The sequence below is a fragment of the Balaenoptera musculus genome, chromosome 6, assembly GCF_009873245.2.
Source record: "Balaenoptera musculus isolate JJ_BM4_2016_0621 chromosome 6, mBalMus1.pri.v3, whole genome shotgun sequence".
In the NCBI taxonomy this organism is placed as follows: Eukaryota; Metazoa; Chordata; class Mammalia; order Artiodactyla; family Balaenopteridae; genus Balaenoptera; species Balaenoptera musculus.
Genome location: NC_045790.1, coordinates 72,866,092 through 72,890,155, shown reverse-complemented (window position 1 = coordinate 72,890,155; position 24,064 = coordinate 72,866,092). Strand labels below are relative to the sequence as shown.

The 24,064-nt window shown below is 38.6% G+C and overlaps 1 protein-coding gene and 1 long non-coding RNA gene across 3 annotated transcripts in view; one reads left to right on the top strand and one right to left on the bottom strand.

The window, feature by feature from the left end:
* The window catches only part of LOC118896627, a 45,996-nt gene extending 31,153 nt beyond the window's left edge, over window positions 1–14,843 (bottom strand). The window contains exons 1-3 of the long non-coding RNA XR_005020222.1: window positions 14,791–14,843; window positions 11,837–11,953; window positions 10,141–10,285 (exon numbers count right to left, since the gene is read on the bottom strand). This is a non-coding gene — a long non-coding RNA (uncharacterized LOC118896627). The remainder of the gene's footprint in view (window positions 1–10,140; window positions 10,286–11,836; window positions 11,954–14,790) is intronic.
* Window positions 1–24,064, top strand: part of PRUNE2 (prune homolog 2 with BCH domain) — a 261,255-nt gene that overhangs the window by 233,761 nt on the left and 3,430 nt on the right. The window contains exons 14-19 of one of the 2 annotated variants that reach the window (XM_036854668.1): window positions 5,009–5,111; window positions 5,766–5,897; window positions 7,039–7,125; window positions 11,336–11,434; window positions 15,437–15,475; window positions 19,638–19,685. In XM_036854668.1, coding sequence (XP_036710563.1) covers window positions 5,009–5,111; window positions 5,766–5,897; window positions 7,039–7,125; window positions 11,336–11,434; window positions 15,437–15,475; window positions 19,638–19,685 — 508 coding nt within the window. Of the gene's footprint in view, window positions 1–5,008; window positions 5,112–5,765; window positions 5,898–7,038; window positions 7,126–11,335; window positions 11,435–14,852; window positions 14,889–15,436; window positions 15,476–19,637; window positions 19,686–24,064 lie in introns of both variants that reach the window. The other variant, XM_036854669.1, reaches the window with a different exon arrangement.

Here is a 24,064-nt window from a genome sequence, read left to right as displayed (position 1 = left end):
CTAAGAATTTGTCCATTTCTTCCAGGTTGTCCAATTTCTTGGCATACAGTTGCTTGTAGTAGTCTCTTATGTTCCTTTGTATTTCTGTGGTGTCAGTTGTAACTTCTTTTTCATTTCTAATTTTATTGATTTGAGTCCTCTCCCTTTTTTTCCTCATGAGTCTGGCTAAAGGCTTATCAATTTTGTCTGTCTTCTCAAAGAACCAGCTTTTAGTTTCATTCATCTTTGCTATTGTTTTCTTCTTCTCTATTTCATTTATTTCTGCACTGATCTTTATGATTTCTTTCCTTCTGCTAACTTTGGGGTTTTTTTGGTTCTTCTTTCTCTAGTTGCTTTAGGTATAAGGTTAGGTTGTTTGAGACTCTTCTTGTTTCCTGAGGTAAGACTATATTGCTATAAACTTCCCTCTTAGAACTGCTTTTGCTGCATCCCATAGGTTTTGGATCATTGTGTTTTCATTTTCATTTGTCACTAGGTTTTTGATTTCCTCTGATTTCTTCAGTCATCCATTGGTCATTTAATAACATATGTTTAGCCACCACGTGTTTGGTTTTGTTTTTTTTTTTTTTTTTTTTTACAGTTTTTTCCTTGTAGTTTATTTCTAATATCATAGCATTGTGGTCAGAGAAGATGCTTGATATGATTTCCATTCCCTCAAATTTACTGAGGCTTGATTTGTGACCCAAGATGTAATCTATCCTGGAGAATGTTCCATGTGCACATAAGAAGAATGTGTATCCTGCTGCTTTTGGATGGAATATTCTATAAATATCAATTAAGTCCATCTGATCTAATGTGTCATTTAAGGCCTGTGTTTCCTTATTGATTTTCTATCTGGATGATCTGTCCATTGATGTAAGAGGGGTGTTAAAGTCCCCCATTATTATTATTATTTTTCACATCTTTATTGGAGTATAATTGCTTTACAGTGGTGTGTTAGTTTCTGCTTTATAAAAAAGTGAATCAGCTACACATATATCCCCATATCTCTTCCCTCTTGCATCTCCCTCCCTCCCACCAAGTCTCCCATTATTATTGTGCTACAGTCGATTTCTCCTTTTAGGAGAAATGGCTGTTAGCATTTGCCTTATATATTAAGGCACTCCTACATTGGATTTGTATATGTATTTACAATTTTTATATCTTCTTCTTGGATTGATCCCTTGATCATTAGGTAGTGTCCTTCTTTCTCTCTTGTAACATTCTTTATTTTAAAGTCTATTTTGTCTGATATCAGTATTGCTGCTCCAGCTTTCTTTCGATTTCCATTTGCATGGAATACCTTTTTCCATCCCCTCACTTTCAGTCTGTATGTGTCCTTAGATCTGAAGTGGGTCTGTTGTAGACAGAATATATACGGGTCTTGTTTCTGTATCCATTCAGCCAGTCTATGTCTTTTGGTTGGAACATTTAATCCATTTACATTTAAGGTAATTATTGATATGTAAGTTCTTATTGCCATCTTGTTAAATTGTTTTGGATTTGCTTTTGTAGGTCTTTTTTCTTCCCTCCCTCTTTTGTTCTCTTCTATTTTGATTTGATGACTATCTTTAGTGTTGTGTTTGGATTGCTTTTTCTTTTTTGTGTGTTAACCTATTGTAGATTTTTGATTTGCAGTTACCATAAGGTTTCGATATAGCAGTCTATATATATACAAGATTGTTTAAAGTTGCTAGTCTCTTAATTTCAAATGCATTTCCAATATCCTGCATTTGTACTCTCCTCTTCTCACGATTGCTGGTTTTTCATCGTGTGGATGATTTCCTACCTTTACTGTATGTTTGCTTTTTACCGGTGAGCTTTCCTGTTTGTAATTTTCTTGTTTCTAGTTGTGGCCTTTTCTTTTTTGCTGAGAGAAGTTCCTTTAGCATTTGTTGTAAAGCTGGTTTGGTGGTGCTGAATTCTCTTAGCTTTTGGTTGTCTGTAAAGCTTTTGATTTCTCTGTCAGATCTCAATGAGAGCCTTGCTGGGTAGAGTATTCTTGGTTGTAGGTTTTTCCCTTTCATCACTTTAAGTATTAAGTATATCATGCCACCCCCTTCTAGACTGCAGAGTTTCTGCTGAAAGTTCAGCTGATAACCTTATGGGGATTCCCTTGTATGTTATTTGTTGCTTTTCCCTTGTTGCTTTTAATATTTTTTCTTTGTCTTTAATTTTTGTCAATTTGATTATTGTGTGTCTTGGTGTGTTCCTTCTTAGATTTATCCTGTATGGGGCTCTGCACTTCCTGGACTTGAGTGTTTCCTTTTTCATGTTAGGGAAGTTTTTGGCTATTATCTCTTCAAATATTTTCTCAGGCCCTTTCTCTCACTCTTCTCCTTCTGGGATCCCTATAATGTGAATGTTGGTGCGTTTAATGTTGTCCCAGAGGTCTCTTAGACTGTCCTCATTTCCATGGCAGTGATTTTCCACCATTCTGTCTTCCAGCTCACTTATTTGTTCTTCTGCCTCATTTATTCTGCTACTGATTCCTTCTGGCATATTTTTCACTTCACTTATTGTATTGTCCATCTCTGTTTGTTCTTTAAAGCTTCTAGCTCTTTATTAAACATTTCTTGTATCCTCTCAGTCTGTGCCTCCATTCTTTTTCTGAGATCTTGGATCATCTTTACTATCACTACTCTGAATTCTTTTTTGGGTAGATTGCCCATTTCCACTTCACTTAGTTGTTCTTCTGGGGTTTTATCTTGTTCCTTCATCTGGAACATATTTCTTTGCCATCTCATTTTGTCTAACTTTCTGTGTTTGTGGTCTCCGTTCCTCCAGCTGCAGGACTGTAATTCTTCTTGGTTCTGGTGTCTACCCCCGGTGGGTGAGGTTGGTCCAGGGGCTTGTGCACACTTTCTGATGGGAGGGACTGGTGCCTGCCCACTGGTGGGTGGAGCTGGGTCTTGTCCCTCTCATGGGCAGGGCCAGGTTAAGCAATATATAAATATAGGCAGCTGTTGGCTCAGGATGACTTTAGGCAGCCTGTCTGCTGATGGGTGGGGCTCTGTTCCCACCCTGTTGGTTGTTTGGCCTGAGGTGTCCCAGCACTGGAGCCTGCAGGTTGTTGGGTGGGGCCAGGTCTCGGTGCCAAACTGGCGACCTCCAGGCGAGCTCACGGCAATGGGTATTCCCTGAGGTGTCCACCACCAGTGTCCTTGCCCCCACAGTGAGCCACCGCCAATCCCCTCTCCCCAGGAGACCCTCCAAGATGCGCAGGTAGGTCTAGCCCAGGCTCCTGTGGAGTCACTGCTCTGCCCTGGGCCCCAGTGCACATTAAACCTTGTGTGTGCCCTCCAAGAGTGGAGTCTCTTGTTTCCCTCAGTCCTGTGGAGCTGCTGTGCTAAAGCCCCACTGGCCTTCAAAGCGCCAAATGCCTGAGGGATCCTCTGCCCAACGCCAGGCCCCCAGGCTGGGGAGCCTGATGTGGGGCTCAGAACTCTCACTCCTGTGGGAGAAGCTCTGTGATATAATTATTTTCCAGTGAGGGATTTGATTATGTCGTGAAAGATCCCCTCCTACCATCTCATTGTGGCTTCCTCTTTGTCTTTGGGTGTATATCTTTTTTTGTTAGGGTCGAGTCTTTTTTGTCAATGGTTGTTCAGCAGTTAGTTGTGATTTTGGTGTTTTCGTGTGAGGAGGTGAGCTTAAGTCCTTCTACTCTGCCATCTTGTCTCTGCCTTTCCTGGTGTCTCTCAGAATACTTTTGTACTTGTTTTTAAGAGGGATTCATTACACCTACTTCTTTCTTTTAATGAACTCTGTCTTTTTCATTGTGCTGAGCCTGAACTGCATATTTTTGTGGTGTTAGGGTGGCTTAGTGACACTAATCCTACCCTTTGTGGATTTCTATTCAGTTATGGCTCTTCCTAAATGAAACTGTTTATGGAACAAACACTTCTTATATTAAAATATATCTCCTTCTGCCGTTTTCCTTCATACCACATTCTAAAAAAAAAGTTAGTAAATACCTACATTTCAGAAAAGATGGGACTAAAGCAAAAAATCCAGAGGGAAGCTACTGCAATCCTGTTTTGCAAATATGTGTTGCATCAGGTATATACTTATGTAGGTAGCATCTTCTAAGATATGTAGCATAAACATTGTCTACAGCAACCTCAAATTAGTAATATACGCAAACCCATAATTTGATGTATTTGTAGTTGGTATCACTTTCTTCCCCCACCTCTTTTGTGGTAGAGTCATACTCTATCCTTGTAGAGAACATCTTATTAAACTGCTTTTCAAGAGTTAAGCCCATCCAAATCTATATCTAGCCAGTATTTTACTGCCTTGTAATCACCAGAGGGGTATTTAGAGTTCTGAAAAAATGAAACACACTGAGTTCTGATCAGGCTTGAGGGTGTGTCCTGTCCTCCTACTCAAAGCTTTGAGGGAATCTCTTTAATGTTTCTGAAGTCCAGAACTATATGACACAAATCACAAATGTTTAAAAATGGATATTAAAAAATAAAAATATACTACATTGAGATTCCAGAGACAAACCTGTGGAGACCTGACCAACCCTTGCCACGAATTTCGAAGATGGGCTTTCAAGGAACACAGGCTTGCTACAACTAGGATGAACTAAAGAGGATCAAAGAGAACCTCTTTCTTAGCCATTAAAAGAAAGAGTGTTATATAAATTAGCTTTTTTATTATATAAATTAGAAGCCCTTAAGTCAAAAAGTGTTGCCCCACCATCCTTTGATAAGTTGAATACTTCTAACACACTTATGACTATGTACAACACATATAATCATCCATAATACATGGACACCCTATATATGCAAATATATTCACACTATTTAAGAATCTATATAACTTACATCTTAGCCACTGAAAGATAATTATATGTGTATATACTTATAGAAGTATAGTCTATATAATACTCATTTAAAGATGTACCTAATACATCCACATACACACTCTTGCCAAGGCTTCCAGATTTATCCTTTAGGTTAAATATTATCTTGTTAAGAGCTTTCAGTTGGTTACAAATGTCTTTTTGTTTCTCCTCTAGGATACTACGGGGATGGCCTAAATGCCATCATTGTGTTTGCTGCCTGTTTTCTGCCAGACAGCAGTCGGGCGGATTACCACTATGTCATGGAAAATCTTTTCCTGTGAGTGATATTTACAACAAAATGTTTTCAGTTAATGTCTGTGGGCATGCGATGGCAGATAGAGCATCTTTAATAAAAGGAAATAGATGATGTAGACTATTCTAAGCCTTTGATTAAAAGTTGATGAAATCTGTGTCAAGGAAAATTGCTCAAGAGACCAAAAGCTTTAGAGGAGCTGTTTTGTCTGTAGAATGAATTGAAAACAAAATGAACACAGTCTGGTCTGCATTTTAGAATTCTGTAACATTTCCTTTGGGTGAAGTATTATTTTTGTTCTCTGATAACATGTTCTTAGCCAACTGATGATAACCTGACTTCATTTATATCTGCCTTTATTTAATCTGACTTGCCCTTAGTATATAATAACAACATTGCTGACATTTTTGAAAGTCAGGTTTCTAACCTACACATTTTTCAAGTGTACCTGCATTAAAAAAAAAAAAAACTGAAAAAAAGATAACTGCAAATAAATGAGTAATACTCTCAAAGAAGTGATCTTAGGTAACTGCATTCTTCTCAAGCTGAAGAGGGAATATGTGCAAGCATTCTTAAATGTCATGCACCCTGTAATTTAAATGTTATATAATTATGGTGAAATAAGATGAACTCTTTCATGTGGGAACTGAAAACACTTATCTTTCTTCCTGTGATCAGATATGTAATAAGTACATTAGAGTTGATGGTAGCTGAAGACTATATGATTGTGTACTTGAATGGTGCAACCCCAAGACGGAAGATGCCAGGGCTAGGCTGGATGAAGAAATGCTACCAGATGATTGACAGACGGTATGTGGCTCCATTATCTAATCACTATTTTGACTTCCTCAGTGACTCCCATCTTCAGTGACCTTTTAATTTACCAAAGATGCAATCACAATTTAGGAACATTGAATTAATGCTGATTTGAGATAATAAATTATAAAAATATTAATGTGTCACTTGATGCCCCAAATTTGAAATAAAGCAGATCTTCCCCAGATTTTGTTAAATGTTGTAATCTCAAACTTGGCAACACGTATTTTAAAGTACTCATATGCTGTTGCCATATGGAGGTGCAATTTGAGCTGATAAGCCAAAGTCCATGATTCTTTGCTAGTATCATGTAACCTTGCGGCCATTGTTGTGCACTAGGACTGTTGTGACTTAGGCAACCCTAGTGCTCTTATTTCAACATTCGCTGTTAATTCTGGCCCATATGGTGCCTTTGTGTGCCCCTTCCTCAAGACACGTCACTTCTATCCATACTGGTTTTATTAGAACCAAACACGTTATTGCCATCTACAGGAAAATTGTCCTAATAAGCATACAAATTTATGATGTCTTCCATATGTGTGGCTTCCCCTCAGATGTGGCTCTCTGTAAAGCAACATGTGAGTGTCCTGTTATAGTAACTAAAATCCATTAATCATCTAAACATACATAAAGTAGCATTGCTAATGCTGAAAAATATGCCTGAATGTACAAAATGTTAAAATGATTATCTGAAGGCCAAACAACCACATGATATACTGTTACCATTTTCACTCTACAGAAGAAGAAACCCAGGCTCAGTAGAACAAATTGGCTAAGTTGCTAGTAAGAGTGTATTCATTTCAAAATAGTAAAAATAATGCTGACAAAAATGAAAAACATTGTTAAACAAAAACATGCCATATGGTTATAGATTTATGCACTCCAAGAATACAAAAATTCTATTTTACATTTATTCTTATGGGAAAATGAGGTTTGAATTATGCATGTTTCAAATTATATCTCAAAAGGCATTCGTTTTATTGATCATGGCATTCTATACCTTCCTACCAGATAACAGTAACTTACACAGAATTCCCTAATATCATATATATATTCTTATTTGGGGATATACTTTCTGTTTTAACTCCCACTCAAAATAGGTTATGAGTAATTTTTTTTTTTTTTTTCACAATAGGTTGCGGAAGAACTTAAAATCATTCATCATTGTTCATCCATCTTGGTTCATCAGAACAATCCTTGCAATTACACGACCTTTTATAAGGTATGGTCATTACTGCAGTAAAAGTAAACGTTCTAGTTTTTAAAAATATGTATTCATTGTCTTCTAAACAAAAATTCATAAACCAAGAGAGTAGGAAAATATGTTTGCCTCTGCCTTTCCTGAAAATATACTTTGGACTACCCAGCAAGAGACTCTAATTAAGAGTGAGCATATTTTCACAGTGAATATTTTTCCCCCATAATTATAAAACATGACTTTTATACTGCTTGCTGTAAACATAGAAGATAAAATAGTGAGGTTTCTATGCCATATTACAAAAGGGAACAAATAGTACTTTTAAAGTAATATATGGTATATTGTAGAGAATCAAAGAGGTAGAGTGACATAACAATGGAAAATAAAGACACACCAAGGACAGAAACAGAAGCCAGGTCTTGTCTTAATTGTTCTATTTCTTCTGAACAAATCCCACATAGGTTACCAAAGGTAGGTAAAGAGTCTGAGAAGCCATTTGGAGAGCTTTGTTTTGATTATCCATAAGGCTTCTTGGTTTAAATTCACTTCAAATCAGTAAATATTTGTTTATCATCTATTCTGTGTTAGATGCTGTATAACCTTACATTTCAGTGATGAAAAGTAACATATGCCTCTTATATAGTAAGAGTGAGACAGTTAAATGAAAGGGACAGTACAGGTTTTCTAGAGAGCTTTAAAAAATATAATAAAATAGGGAGGGGCAAGATAGGGGTATGGAATTAAGAGGTACAAACTACTAGGTATAAAATAAATAAGCTACAAGCATATATTATACAGCACAGGGAATATAGCCAACATTTTATAATAACTTCAGTGGAATATAGTCTATAAAAATATTGAATCACTATGTTGTATGCCTGAAACTAATACAATATTGTGAATCAACTATACTTCAGCTAACTAGAACAATGTCTTCCCTAACGTCAGGATACCAATCAGATAAATTGAAATTTTTCCATCTCAAAGTTATTAATGAATCCCTAAGAAAAATTCTGATCACTTCACTTCTGGAGAAAACAATTAAAGGTTAAAATCCTTTACATTTTTTTTTACATAGATTTTACTGTGCCTTACAGAGTCCACCTTTTTTGTTCTGTGTTCACTTATTTATTTAGCATTCCCATCCCCTGCTTCCAAAAACTGAGCAGTAGCAGGATTCAACCTAGTTTTCCTCTGGCAAAGATTTCTTTACCATACCATGTTATATTACTTTAAAAAATAATGTGAGCTTTTAAGACGTACAAAAAGCCACTTATTTTAAGATTGACAGGGGAGTAGGAAGAGCTTATATAAACTTTAATGGGTAAAAAAGCAAACATTAGAATTGATATTGATTCACTGATGTTTATTTAATAGTTCAGCTCTTATTATAAAACAAATATATTTCTTCCTGATAAATACTTGTTATGGTAAGAGTATTAAAAACAGATTGTAAGTCAACATTTATTGAAGGGTGTTTCAAGATAATAATAATAATTACAACAAAAATAATAAACTTATAGCAAGTAGTGTTGTGGTAAATCACATATAATAATGGCCTACCTTTACTGAGTGCTTATATGCATTATTTTATTTAACCCTAATGACAGTCCTCTGAAGGAGGTGCTGCTTACTATTTCTGTTATATAGGAAAAAACCCTGAGGTTCAGTGAGGTCAAATAAATTGTCTGAAGCAGGAGCCAGCAAACCCATTCTGTAAAGGATCAGATATTAAATATTTTAAGTGTTACGGGCCATACAGTCTCAATCACAACCACTCAGCTCTGCCATGGTAGGGTAAAAGCAGCCATAGACAGTATGTAAATAAATAAGTATGGCTGTGTTCCAATAAAACTTGATTTATGAATACTGAAATTGAATTTTCTGAAATCTTTTACAGGTCACACAATATTCTTCTTTTTATCATTTTTCAACCATTTAAAAAATGTAAAAACCAGTTGTAGCTCAAGGATGTAAAAAAAAAAAAAAATCATAAGCTGGCTTTGGCCCACGGGCCATGGTTTGCCAACCCCAGGTCTAAGGTAACACAGCCAAGAAATGAAAGATTCAGGCTTTGAACCCAATGTCTGCATGGTTCTAAAGAATTATGTTCATTGTGTTCTACAATTTCATCATGTAAGACCCTCTTTAAATATCCCTCTGTAAATCAGTCTACATCAGTGTCATCAATTTTTTGAACTGAAAAAAAGAGGTCACTAAAATGTATTATAGGTCTTTTCACTGCTAAAGGGTAACACCTATGATAGAGGTATATGGCAAGTTCTTTTTTTCTTTTAATTCATGTATTTTTTAAATTGAAGTATAACTGATTTACAATGTTGTGTTAGTTTCTGGTGTACAGTGAAGTGATTCAGTTTTATATATATATATAAAACTGAATATGAAAAAAGAATATATATCATATTTCCATTATGGTTTATTGCAGGATATTGAATATAGTTCCCTGTGTTACACAGTAGGACCTTGTTGTTTATCTATTTTATATATATAGTAGTTTGTATCTGCTAATCCCATACTCCTAATTTTTCTCTCCCCCCTCAAATTCCTTTTTTTTAAAATGAATTGTTTGTCTGTGTCAAGCGTTGGGTTAGGTGCTGGAGGCTGAGAAATTAAATAGCTCAATTGCTGTCCTCAGGGAGTTCACAGCCTGGCAGCTGACACAGGCAGACTAGAAAACAGTTATAATACAGGGTACAAAGGAAGCACGATGGGTGCTGATAACTCACGGTGAGTGTGAGTTTTAAGGTAACAGGTGGAGTGTGAAGGCTGAGAGTCTGCATCGAGAGGCTTTCCAGAAGAATGTGCCCTCAAGTTGAGTTTGGAAGACTAATAGCATTGGCTAGCTAAAGCCAGGTAGAGGAAACAGCAGGTACCAACACACCAAGAAGGAGGTGCCGTACACCAGGCATGTTTAGAGAACTGTACATTCCAGTGTGGAGGTGTCCCTCTTGCATAACTAACTTCTTCTGCCTTTTTATTCCACCCCCTCCATCTTTTATCATCAAAACCTGAATTTACCTTGAAAACTCTGGAGGAAGGAAGTGGCCTAAGGTAGCATATTGTTGGTAGTGTGTGTTCACCCAAGGCTGATCAGGAGGACGAGAAGTGACTTTTTGGAGATGAAGGTTGTTCACAAGTCACAGCCAGTGGCCCAGGGTCAAAACTGCAAGTAAAATGTGAAAGATAGATGTATGGAGAACTGACCTCGAAAAGACTTCCTATTAGAATACACAGTAGTTGAACAGAAGACAGTACAGTTGGCGGATGGCGTGGCATGCTCCCAGCAGACTGGGGAGGCCCTTTCATTAGAGAACATTCAAGAAAGTTTGATGCTTGATCAAATTCCCTTTCAAGTGGAATGATATATTTTTAGAATTAGCTTGCTATTACACCAACAATACAAAAATGCCTCCTTCTTATAAAACATCCAATCATTATAAAGACCAAGTTCTTCCTTCAGCAACTACCGACTCTTGTACCCAACCCCCTTCCCCAGAGGCAAATTCAGGGGTTTCCTTGCAAGTTGTTTTCTATGCATTTACACACATCTAAAATGACGAGATTGAGATGAAAGCCGTCTGCCATTCAAATCCGATTATTGGAACATTGTTTTTTGAGCATTGGTTCATCTGGAATGACCTTTCAAGATTTAAAACTTAAAAAAGTATACATATATTTAAAATAAAAGTAGAACTAAAAAAATAAGAGGAAAACAACTTTATATATACTTTAAAACTATATCAACCGTGGTAGATTCTGAAAGAACTAATGACAAGATTTTTGTTTGCTAAAAACAAACAAGCAAACAAAGGGAAACAAACCATAAACCAGTGACAGTTCAGAGTGGCAGGAACCACCGGGAGGCCATGCAGTGTGTGGACCCTGCAGTCAGGCTGCCCGGGTTTAAATCTAGGCTTTGCCACTTACTGAAGGTGAAATCTGGGCGGACACTTAACTCCCTATGTTTTCAGTTTCCTTATCTTTAAAAAGAGAACAATAATAGTCTCTACCTCATTAGGCTATCCATCATAGGAAATAAAAGAGTTAATATATATAAACCAGTTAAAACAGTGTCTGGCACATAGTAACTACTCAAATAATGTAGCCATTCTTCTTAGTGCTGGGGCAAGGTGATTAGAATTTTCAAGAAGAGGCAGCAGCCTGAGAAGGGATGGAGGAGCGACTGAGATCTTTTTTCTTTTCTTTTTTCTAGTTCAAAGTTCAGCAGTAAAATTAAATACGTCAGTAGCTTATCAGAGCTCAGTGGGCTGATCCCAATGGACTGCGTCCATATTCCAGACAGCATCATCAAGTAAGTCCTGATGGTTTTGAAGATTTGGTAAGAAATACTGCATGTCTGGAGAAGGAGATTAGAAAATAACTCATTTATAGAATATGGGGAAATGGCATTACCTTATATTTAAAACGAATATTAAATATTCTCCAATATATATTTTCCTTTCTTATAACCTAGCGATAACTGTTCTGTTCTTTCAGATCTTCTTTCACATAATCTTCTATTGGTGTTATTGAAATTTCCTCGTTTTTATCTTGAACTTACTACCATTTTGGATTAACATTAATCAGCAGATTTGTTACTTGTGTCTCGCATGCCACACAGACCCAGTATGTTTTGTGCATAGCCTGGATTTCTTCACTGCCTTACATAAAGTAATTTATCTGCTTGACCCTAGGAAAAGAGAAAAAAAATTACCCTTTCTCTGTTTTCTTCTCAGTCCTTTTTCTTCATGGTTCCCTTCAGGTGAAAGATAAAGCAGAGTGGTGGGTGGGGCGGTTAGGAATGACCTCCTTACTCAGTACAGGGTAAAGCCTGTGGGAAGAAAGTATGGATACTGAAGGTTGTAGGATTATGCTGCAAAAATAATAAAAATAAAAAGTTAACCGAACAACTGCTTGGAGCTGGGACTTTAAAAACATGACGCTGGAGAAGGAACCCTCCTAACTGGTTCATTGTTGCAAAAGAGCTATTGTTTACTGTCGATCATGTTGTTCTTTCACTGTGTCTGATTCACTAGCTTTCTGTGTGATTAAAACTGGGAGGAATCTAACCATCAGCTCCAGAGGAAACAGTCAAGGATAACAAGGATAACAATAACAGCCATCTTCCTCCATAAGATGGAGAGCAAAAGTGACCTCCCAATTTGGACTTCCAAAAAAGAGTCCCCTCACTTTAAAAAAAAAAAAAAAGGGCACAGAAACTGGAAGGAAGTGTCTCTGCTATGCTAGGCATAGAAGTGCTCTATTTATATCTTGTATTTAATCCCCACAGTAAACCCCCGTTTACAGATAAGGAAGACAACTTAGGAAGGGGACGGTACTTATGCAAAGTATAAGTAGGAACAAGGAAGAGACGGAACTAGAATTCAAATCCAGGTCAGCCCAGGCCCTTTTCTAGCAGATTTCCTTACCTCCCTTAAAAAACCATCTAAAGTCAAGGCTCAGAAGCAGCTGCATTTGGGTCTCCGGCATCCCAATATCAGGTAAGAACAGAGGGTACCGGCTGGGTTGAGAACTGCCAGTTAGCTCAGCTGAATCAAGCAGAGTGTTCATAAGCTCCAAATGGTGGCTTTAATTCTCACTAGCTTCACAGAGTCCCGAAACCAGCACACCTTCTAGCTCTGGCCTGCTGCCTCAAAAAAGGGACCCCATCTCCAAAAGCCACTCCTAGTCTTTAAATGTAACAGTACTGGAGCACCCACCTCCTATAATGCTGTCTCCCTTTACAAAAGATGACAAGGACCTTCCCTCGTCAAGTGGAAATGAGCACTGGACATTTTCTCGGTAAATATGGCAGTGCTTCCCCGGTGTGGCAAGTGGAAAAAGAGAAGAGAGTGGGCTTTGGAGGCTTAGCATTAGGTGTGAACCTTCCCACCTGCCTCTCTGAGACTTCAGGAAACCTATTTAAAACCCTGAGTCTGGGCTTCCCTGGTGGCTCAGTGGTTGAGAATCTGCCTGCCAATGCAGGGGACACCGGTTCGAGCCCTGGTCCGGGAAGATCCCACATGCCGCAGAGCAACTAGGCCCGTGCACCACAACTGCTGAGCCTGCGCTCTAGAGCCCGCAAGCCACACCTACTGAAGCCCGCACACCTAGAGCCCGTGCTCCGCAACAAGAGAAGCCACCGCAATGAGAAGCCCACGCACCGCAACAAAGAAAGAGTAGCCCCCGCTCACTGCAACTAGGGAAAGCCTGTGCACAGCAACAAAGACCCAACGCAGCCAAAAATAAAATAATTTTAAAAAAACCAAAAAAAACCCTCTGAGTCTCAGCTTCAGCATCTTTAAAATGAGAAAGTAAGGAGCAATGGAAAGGTCCTGAGGACTGAATGAGAACAGTGTACATAAAGCATTGAGGAAGCCTGGCACAAAGCTGGCAGTCCAGAATGTTATTTATTGTAATTGTGTTGCTTTTAGAGACTTGCTACTCATACAGGGAAGTTTAGTTGTTGAGAAGTTAAACATGCCTGAGGAGCTTTTCATTCATCTACACATGTCAGTTTGCAAGGGCTCCATTTGGGAAAAGTTTTTTTGGGAGGAAGGGCTTCATTTGGAAAGAGTTTCTTCTGGAGGAAGAAATTTACAACCACGCACGCCCTCCCCATGTGTCCATGATTGATTTCTCCTGTCTTTTGTAATCCATCTCTGGATGTCCTTTCTCTCGTTTCTGTGACTGACCCTCATTGCCTCATTTTCATATTATGCCATTTTCAAATTGATAACAAGCCATAGCTCCTTCCCATTACACAATAGCATTCAGAGGGTCTGATCTCATCCAACCCCAAGACCAACATTCAGCTGGGATGGAGCCTGTCATCAAAGGGCTTAAATGAAAGAAAAACGAGCCCAATCTGGAATCAGATTTATAATCACTGATTACAGGCGATTCTTATTATTTGTGGCAGTGGTGTTCTTACAAGATTTGAATAAAGTACTGAACCGCTGTTTCTAGGGGGAATACAGGGCTGAGTTTCTCTGAGTACTCAGTCAGACCATTTTCATTTACCGATTAATATATAACCTTGTTTTATTGCGTTTCTGTTTAAAGATACTTTATTTGATCTGTACTGTTGATTCACTAACATTGAACTCAGGGCCAACAGCACTGTAACTTGTGCCTGAATAAAGCGTATCTAACACACATATATCCTTCCCTAAGGCACATCATAGCCTCCCTGTGCTTAGGAATACCAGATGGTACGTAAGCACAATGTTTGGGGAACATTTTTAATAAAGAAAGAGATCGCCAGCAAAAAGCACAAAAATGAGAAAAACATGGCACTTCAGAGACTGTAAAAAGCCTACTTGTTTGCAGCAAAAGAGCTGAGACGAGAAGGCAGAGCCTCGCCTAGTTCCACATCAGCTGGGAACCCACAGGTCAGGTGACTCAAATTTCTGGTCACTCTGTGAACATCCACAAGTGACCACGAAAGTGCGGTAAGTACTGCTTTAGAGGTCGCAACTATGGTTTAGCAAGTAGGCGAATTTGCAAACACGGAATCTACAAATCATGAGGATTGGCTGTGTATAATCATAAATTCGAAATCATTGACTATATCTAATAAAAATAAGATTTCTCCCCAAAGGCAATTTGATTACTCTTTGGGTAGGCTTTTCCTCTCATGTTTTGACTGTTCTGTAAAACACTGACCTGTCATTTTTTTCCATCTGTCTGCTCGTTTTCCTCACTGCATTCATTTTTTATCCTGTAAGGTACGATGAAGAGAGATCTTATAAGAGGAGTGTGAGGTAAAAGTCTCCTGATCTACAATTCACGCTGGGCCCTCTGTGTGTGTACACCAGTGTCTTACTTGTGGGTGACCTCAACACGCTATCACAGCAAGAGGTCCTCGTATCAGTCCCTTGTAGTATATCATTTCCCGTCTTTGTCTTGTGTGTAAAGAAAGCTGTTGAGGTCAACCTAATTTGCAACTGAAACCTACTAAACCAGATACGTCCCTGACTTGGCCCAGGCTGCAAGCTAACTTTAACTGTCCCCAACAACTGCTAGGGCTGTTTCCAGCTTTATTCAGCCAGCATGCTGCCAATTTTCTTGCAACGTTTATATCTATCATCTTTATGAAGGACTTTGCGAAAGAAACGTACATAAACGTTGAATTGGAGTTCTTAAAACACCATATTTAATTGAAGGAATGTGTCTCAGTGTTCCAAAGGTTGGTTTTTAAAAGCACATACGCTCCACTTATGTTTGGCTCTGCTTTGCTGGGTGACTCTTCTCACGCTCTGCCTGCTTCTTTTTTGTTTCTTTTCTACACTGCTAATTTTTGCTCATGCAGACTGGATGAAGAACTGAGGGAAGCATCAGAAGCAGCTAAGTAAGACTTGGTTTCCATTCAGCAGCTGGCAGTGATGTTGGCTTGCATTTCAGGAATGAATTGGGAGAACCTGCATGCCTGGTGTTTTATTCTTGCATCCTAACAGTAATGCTGCCCTTTAAAAGTTTCCTTTGTTCCATGATAGATGTAATTTCTGTTCTTTGTACTACAATCTATTTGCCGCCCCCGCCCCATGATCTTGGTTATCTTGGTCATCTTGTTACTGTTGTTTAATTTCTTTTAAAAATATACATGCAATTTTAGGCACTACAGCCAAAGAAACATCACAGGCACCTGCCACATATAGTATAAAACATCCAGATGATCGCTTGGCTATATTGAGGCAATAAACCTCACCAATTCATACTAATGCAGAAAAATGATGGCAAGTTGAATTTTGCAATAGTTTTGTAGAACCAAATTCACGAATTTCCAAGATTTTTTAAAAACACCTTATTTAGTGACTGGCAAATACAGCTCAACTAACAGTTTCTGAGCTATTTGGATGAATAAAAAAATTATTGCTCACTATTATTAAAGTATAGTTTTCAAAACAGCACAATCATAACTTTAATGCAAATATAAAATGAATACATGCCAATGATTTTATTCAACTAATTATTTAATGAAGGAACCAGTAAGCTGTTAAAACTAGTTCAAAGAGCATTTGAAAAGCTAGACGTCTATAGGCAGTTTATAAAGGAACATTAGGATAAAAATATTGGTTTAGATACAAAACTGATTAATGTTCAACAGAGCAATAAACTGTAACCTTAGGGTTATCTTTTCCACTGGACAGAAATTATTTGCATCTCTGCTCAGTAAAAATCTACAAGTTAACATCTGCCTCTACAGAGTTGTAAGATCAACAGAAAGTCAACTCAGCACTGCTTTTAAAGAACATCCAGTAATTTCCTTTTCTTATTTCTCGGTCACAAATAATTTTTCTGCCACCTTATGTGAAATCTAGACAAGAATGTTTGCTGTATTAAGCTTCTCCATTTCAAATGTTGCTTACACTGTTAATTTTTATAACCCGTTCCTGTTTTAATAGATATTGCAAAAGCAGAAAGCCTGGACAATGTCCAAACAGCTACAAATTCTGAATAAGAAAGATCTAAATTAGTGAAGCTTTACCTGCATAGGTGGTAAATGCCAATGCCTCATGAAAACAATCCATTTAGATATTTTGTGCCTACAGCACATTTTTACAGCAGGTAATCTCTAGAATTATTTGCCTATAGTAGGGATCTTTTGGGTTTAAAAACTCAAGGAAAGGTTTTTGCTTTAGAAAGTTTAGCATTAGAGTAGTTTACTGTTAAATATTCCTATCCTCTAGTTTTCTTTCAAGGTAACTGACACCCATTTAGACTAACAATACTCAAAATTACACACATTTTTACTCTAACAGAATCTTCTTAGTCTCTAACTCAACTGTTGAAAACAAGAAGTTGTGGAAAGAAGGAAGGTATTAGGAATCAAGGAACCGAAAGTTGGTGTGATGTACCCCTTCAGCAGTTATCTGTGCTCAAATTGCACTGTCCTGAGCTTTCCCTACAAAGAGAACTAGCGATTAGTTTCCCTTTCGTATTCATTTTTTTTAGGATAACGTATTTATGAAATTAAGGAGCTGTTTTCAAGACAGACAAAAGATGGGGAAGGAGCATCAATAATTTTCCAGCCAAACCCACTACAGAGTCCTAGTCCTGTCCTATCATTACCATAAAATCTTGCCTCCTTCAATAGATGTTTTCCCTCCATATTTCTACTCTTCCTGCTTAGCTACCACAGGAAAACATTTATCATTTTTGGTTTAGTTGTGTAGCTTTCTCTTTCTTTCTCTCAAATTCTTCATTTTGTTCACTTATCTACTGCCACAGACCCTCTCCCCCGATATCTAAATGGTCTTGGGTGGTCCTGAGATGTCTTGATCTCCTTCCTAAAGGAAGCACCAAGCTCATGCCTAGTACATACTACATGCTCAGTAAATTTCTGCTGCATGAATTGGTGAATGTGCATTAAGACTAAGATCATTTGCTGTGGGGCAGTGGTTCTCAATCTTAACTGTGCATCAGAATCACCTGGAGCACTTGTTAAAACACAAGTGTCCTGGGCCTCGCCCTCAAAGTGTCTGATTTGGTAGGCCTGAGAATCTGTATTTCTAACAAGTTCCCAGTAATGCTAATACTGCCAGTCTCGGTACCTTGCTTAGAGAATCACTGTCTTAAAGTAAATGGCTGAATAAAAATAATTAGATTTGTCCTAGGAGATCTACGCTCTTGCTTTGGATTCAGTGAGTAAGCCACCTGTCTGAATTCTCCTCCAATTGATCCTACTTCTTCTGATGGTGACATTACAGAGATGAGGCAATGAGATATATCTGCGCATCTGAAAACGTGGAAGGATAAAGAATTTTACTCTGTTGACCCCACCGATGATTGAAATCCCTCAGAATCCTTCCGTTTTAGCACACTAGCTACATCTTCTTGACTACCTTTCAGCCTCTGAAGTGGTCCCCCAACCCTTGGACAGACTGTAGAGGATGATTTGAGGATCAGAAAACATAATCACTGCAGATCTATGGTTAGATTCTAGAAGCCAGAAAAACCAGGTTCCTTTCACGAACAGATGCCCCCTGGCTTTCCACATGACCTTAACTAGAACGCTTCAGGCTGGTCCTAACAAAAGCAAACACGTAACCCTGTCAGGGAACAAAGCCTATCTGTCTTTAGTCCCACTAGTGTTTTTAAACATTCACCCTCTCCCCACATACACGTACACACACATACCACCTCCACCTCTAATGGACTTTCAGAAAGCAATTTCCTCATCCTGCCTTATTTTTTCCTTAAACCTTTAGTTTTATATAGGAAAGAAAATACTTTCAAAGGATAAGTTGTATCTATAGAGCCGTTCTTATTTTGAAAACGGCGAAGAATCCGTCTGTCGCCTCTGGAGTGACGCTAGTACGTGAACTGCAAATTGCTGTTTGCTCTGGAAGGATTACGCAAAGCTAAAAAGCAGAAAAGCTAGGTCTGGAAGACTGCCCTGCCTGGATTCCATTCCAGCTTTACTAGGTTTTTCTAGAACACTGTCAACACTTGCCTGACTGTCCTTGTTCACTAGAGTTGCCAGGTATCCTCCATAAAAATAGCACCACCAGCGAGAAGGGTAGCTGGAGAGGGGCAAAAGCCCTCTGCCCTTCTCAGGGAGCCAGACTTCTGCCATTTTCAACAAAATACCTAACGTTAATAACCGAACCTCTGATGTGCAGACAGATACCCTGGCTTGTGAAATTATTCACATTACAAAAGGAACTCTCGCATGTAAAAAGGATCACAGCATCTCTTTAAATAGTGTTTGTTTGCCAACAATAAAATATTTACCAGAGGGGAACAAGTAACAGTTGAAGTGTTAAGTATTAATTGGAAATTAATATAAAGCAAATTTGAAATTGGCTAACAGAGGAATCACATGGAATATCAAAAGCAGCTACTATTACACAAGAAAGCATAAACACATTCATACACCATAATAATAGTTTGCTTATTTTATATGGTTACATTTTTCTTTCTGGACACAATCAGTTTAGGTTAATGTTAGGACTCACTTGTTTGACCTGAATACAGATCAGCTGTAAGGTATTTTTCTGTAACAACACCAAAGAAAGCTGAAATTGGCATTCTTCCTTTTAGTGTCTTGGAAAATCTTTGTTGTTGTGAAAACTGAAAGTTAACTGTGTTCCTATGTAAATAATATCAGGCTGCTTGAGAGGGATTGTCCTTTGTGTCTAAAATATCATATTATTTGGGTTACAAATAAAAATTTGCAATATAATGTTCCCTGAATAAGATAGATTGAAAAGTCAGGAAAAAGAAAAAACAAACAGAAAAAACAAGGACAGAGGAGACTGCTGGAGGTGTTTGGAGTTCTCAATCTTCCTTTTATATTTCTAAATCAGGAGCAATTACTACTATATTTCAAAACTGATGGTAAAAGAATCAGAGCTTAATCTCATCATCTGTTCAGGTGTAGATGTGTTCAGTAGTAGCAATGGGACCACACTAAACAGTTTAAAAAGGCCAAATCTGTCGTGTTTACAAAGTGGTAACAGTGGAGAAAATGTTTACTGCTTCCTTTTTTTTTCCCCCCTTGCACTCAGAACTAGCTGCCTTTACAATGACCCAGAAATGTCTTCTATGGAGAAGGAGTAAGAATTCACCATCAATAACAACTGTGTGGTTACTTATTATGTTGTATGGCTGGGCTCTGAAAGACAAAAATACATTGAGGATTGGGTAAACACCGTTTAGATGTTCAGCTTTCATGTTCTCTATTCCTGAATTTAGAAACTTAAAGAGAAATGTGCCAGCTTAACACCATCTCATTCATGATCACCATTTGATGACTTAAGGACAACCTAAGTCTTCACTTGGCATTCTATTTTTCCAGTCCAAAAGCGAGGAGAAAATGAGTATTTGAGCCAGATGTAAAAGCATTTGGGCAAGAGGAATGCAACTCTGCTTTCTGAATTACATCATTCATATTTTAATTAGTGAAAGTAGGGACTTCCATTTGAACTTATTTTGGTGGATGGGAGAGAAAATGTCCTTGTTTCGAAAATTCAAGAGGCAGCTAAGTCCGGATGGAACTTTAGAAATGATCTATTCCATCTAGTCTCATCCGGTGAGAAATAAAAATTGAGCATGTACTGGGTTCTTACCACGTGCCAGGTTCTATGTAAAAACCTGCACGCACACTCTGATTTTTATCCTCAGAATAAGCCAATGAGGTGCGTTTTGTAGATAAGGAAAGAGCCGCATAGAGAGATTAGCTGGCCAGTCCAATGTGTACAGCTGTAAGAATGGCCCAGAGCTGGGAGTGGAGCCTTTGCACGGCAGTTTCAGAGCCAGTGGTTTTGAAATCAGAGAGAGGTGGTCTTAATGCTGGAATGGGTATTCAACCTCTGATCTAACAGAACACCGGGGAGGACAAAATTTGTCGCCTAAGACAAACAGAGTTCATTACTGTCCCGGTCAGTTTCAGGGAATAAACTGTGGTCACCATCATGCTCTCAGGGAAATTGGCCATCCAATCGGGGGCTCCTAATTGGGTTTGAGTTGTGGAGAATTTAACATTGTCCTTCACAGGAATCCAGAAGGAGGAGCAAAGATCACATTTAAATGTATCTGCTATTGTCACATTTTGTTCTCTTGTGGCCTCCTTTCCCTGGAGGAGGTCTGAAGGGAAACTGGAAAATCTCAGTGCACTTACTTACTCTGCAGTTGCCATGGTGACCTTACAGTTTAAGGAAGTTTATACACAAAAACTTGAAAGAGAAGGTCTTTACTGAAAAGTACACAAAGAACAAAAGCTGTAAAAGAGACCTTTGAAATTGAGCAGCTACTTTTCTGAAGGTTACAATGGTCCCACCTTTTTTGAGATGAAGACAGCAGTTGCTTCAAGCAAACTGCCACTCGAAAATTCGGCAAAACAAAAAAACCATAGGCCCTTACTCCATCTAATTCTTTGTGCAAATCCTCCCTCCCTCATCAAAACAGCGCCCCCTAGAGCAGAGTCCTGTGCCCACAGTTAACGAGCTGTGCGGATGGATGTCCCTCACTAGCCTACAGCTGCTACATCTGCGGGCTTACCCACTCCTTTGCCTGCCTTGTGTGTTTTGCTCCTCATCTGTATAAAGGGCTGTTTGGGCTGGGGAGAGGGCAAAACACTGCTTCTGTTGGGGTTCATTCCAGGGCTGGGCATGGGGGTGGCGGGATGATGCAAATTGTTAACGTTACTTCCCACTTCTTAGAAAATACTCCTCTCCGGGCTTCTGCTTTCTTCAGCCCTCTCTTTCCTAAGCTCTTCTTTACCAGGCACACACTCACAGTGTGGAGGACGTGAAACGGGAGGAGGGCCAGAGTGGCTGAGATTTTTTTCTGCTGACTTCCAGCCCTGGGTTTCTGGCTTTCTTTAGTATCAGAATACCAGGCTTCGTTTACCTTCTGGTTCCTGAGTGGAAGCATTTTACACCTTCTCTAGCTAGTATTAAATGGATAAACTGCAAAATGGGCAAAGGCTCTTCCAAGGAGCTCGATTAAGGCCGAGAATAAAATGCGATGTGTGCTGATACTGTAATGGCCTCTCATTTTCCTCAGAGAGAGAAGGGAAGGTTAAGCCCATCTCCCTGCTCTTCCTACAGAAAACATGAGCGTTTCCTTTTATCATTAAACAATATTGTCAGACGCTTTGTAAGAAACCTCGTTTAACACACATTAGAAGCCAAACTAGCCTATAGGAAATTAGCAGAAAGCTACTATGTCTCACTGAAAAATTAGTTCTAGAAAGTGAAGCCCATCTGCCCAATGAGGAATACTCCTTTCATATTTCAAGTCTGATTAAAAGTAAGTTTTTTCCGAAAAGCATACTATTTTTAAAAGTAGCCCCAGGTGCTTGTCTCCTTCACTCTCAGGTTTGGATTTTATTTATTCATTCATCTCCTAAAACCTGCAACATGACTTTTTATATTCTTACACACATAAAAAGTGTACATGATCCAGGAGAAGTGGTTCTATGTGGGGAGACTTAAATTAGTGGCATCATCCATAGCTTCATTAGCTTCACAACACAACTGTTGTCTCGGAAATTAATCTTCAGTGTGGTTTCCTGTATTAACTTAAAAATCATCCACTTTTGACTATCTCTTGCTTCTTCCATAAACCGGGTTATTAAATTTCAACTTTTCAGCTTCTTGTTTACCAAAAGCTGAAGGGTTAAATTAAACCCTAAAAGGTTTACAAAATAAGGCAGTATGAAAAATGAGATGTTTCAAAATGGTGTGTTTTTTTCAGATTTTTATCAGGTGCCTAGGTGATGAAACAAAGTGACCGTGCCCTTTAAACTTTTCAAGATGATTTCAAGTGTTCTGACCCACATTCACACTTTTCAGATGTTGTGCCCCAAATGTAATAAATATTTTCTTGGTCTGCGAAAGAAACTGAGCCACCACCATATGAATAAGAATAAAAATCCAATCATCAATCAAACTTAATACATTCTTTTGGGAATAACTGCAGCTGGAAGTCCATTTTTGAAGCAAAAACAAGTCAAGAAGGATCTGTCTTTTGAAAATGCATATTAGAAAAAGATCTAATCTAAAAGATCGAAGGGGTCAGAGTGGATAAAAAGAAGACACCTCCATGGTAAAACCCTGCTGGTAAGAAAACAAGTCAGATCCTTGAGGGCATAAAATAGAGATTAATATCCATGACAACCTGGCCTCTCCTGACAGTCAGCATGGCTGGATTTGAAAACTCCCAAAGGAGACAAGATTATTGTAAGCAGAGAGATGATTTCCCCATTTCAGAAAGACACAGAGCTACTACTGCTACTCTACTACTAGTACTAATACTACTGCTACTAATAATAGACATTTACTGTGTGCTCATTATGTGCAACTGAAAACACTTTAGACTTAATCCTTAGCAAGCCGTGAGAGAGATACGATTGTTCTGCTTTACAGATACAGAAATGGAGACTTAGAGAAGATAGGTAACTAGGCCAAGAGCTAAGAAGTGGTAGAATTGCTGAGGGTATTTCAAAGGAAGGATACCTTAACTACTGTAAACTGGATGGGTTGGCTTTATTTGCAGAGCTGCGAGAATGAACAGGGCTCAGCTGCTGCAGATTGCACAAGCAAAGCACAGTAACCTTTGCAAGATACAGACTTAAGGCTCGGGAGGGAGGGCAGACCTAAGCAAAATCCGCACATACTTCCCAAACTGCCTGTTTCAAACAAAGCGTTTTTCTTTTCTCATGGTGGAAGTTCTTCCTCTGAGTGTTCACTGGCTGTAGCCCTCTTCTTTGGTAGGTGCCAGGAAGTTGTGATATGTTCACATGAGGTGGAAGAGAGGCACAAGTGGCCCGAAGCCATTTTAGGCTTATTCCCTAGATATTTGGAACTCAGTAGACATTCTTTTTTTTTAATTGAAGTGTAGTTGATTTACAATATTGTGTCACTTTCAGGTGTACAGCAGTGATTCAGTATACATATATATGTCATATATAGATCATATATATATATATGGTATATATATTCTTTTTCAGATTCTTTTCCCTTGACCTGGAGATTATCATACTAAGTGAAGCAAGCCAGACAAAGGACAAATGTCATGTGATATCACTTATATGTGGAATCAAAAAAAAAAAAAAAACCCGATACAAATGAACTTATATACAAAACAGAAATAGACCCACAGACATAGAAAACAAACTTATGGTTACCAAACTCAATAGACATTCTTTACAACAAGCTTCTCTTAGGATATAAGAATCCATCTCATTAAAGTAGTTGGCGCCCTTTACAGGCAAATCCTTTGACTTTAGAAAATTTTGGAGGGTGAGAGTGAAAGCAGTGGAGTCACAGCCGGCGAGTCCCTCACGCATCACCTGGAGGGGAAAGAGAGTGCCTCACACCCATGGACACCTCACACACACGGTTCAGAAGCACACAGAACCAAGCACGTGCTGTCACGGAAACGACAGACGATTCAGGAGCGAGGTGGCCTCTACCTGCGGGGAGGGACG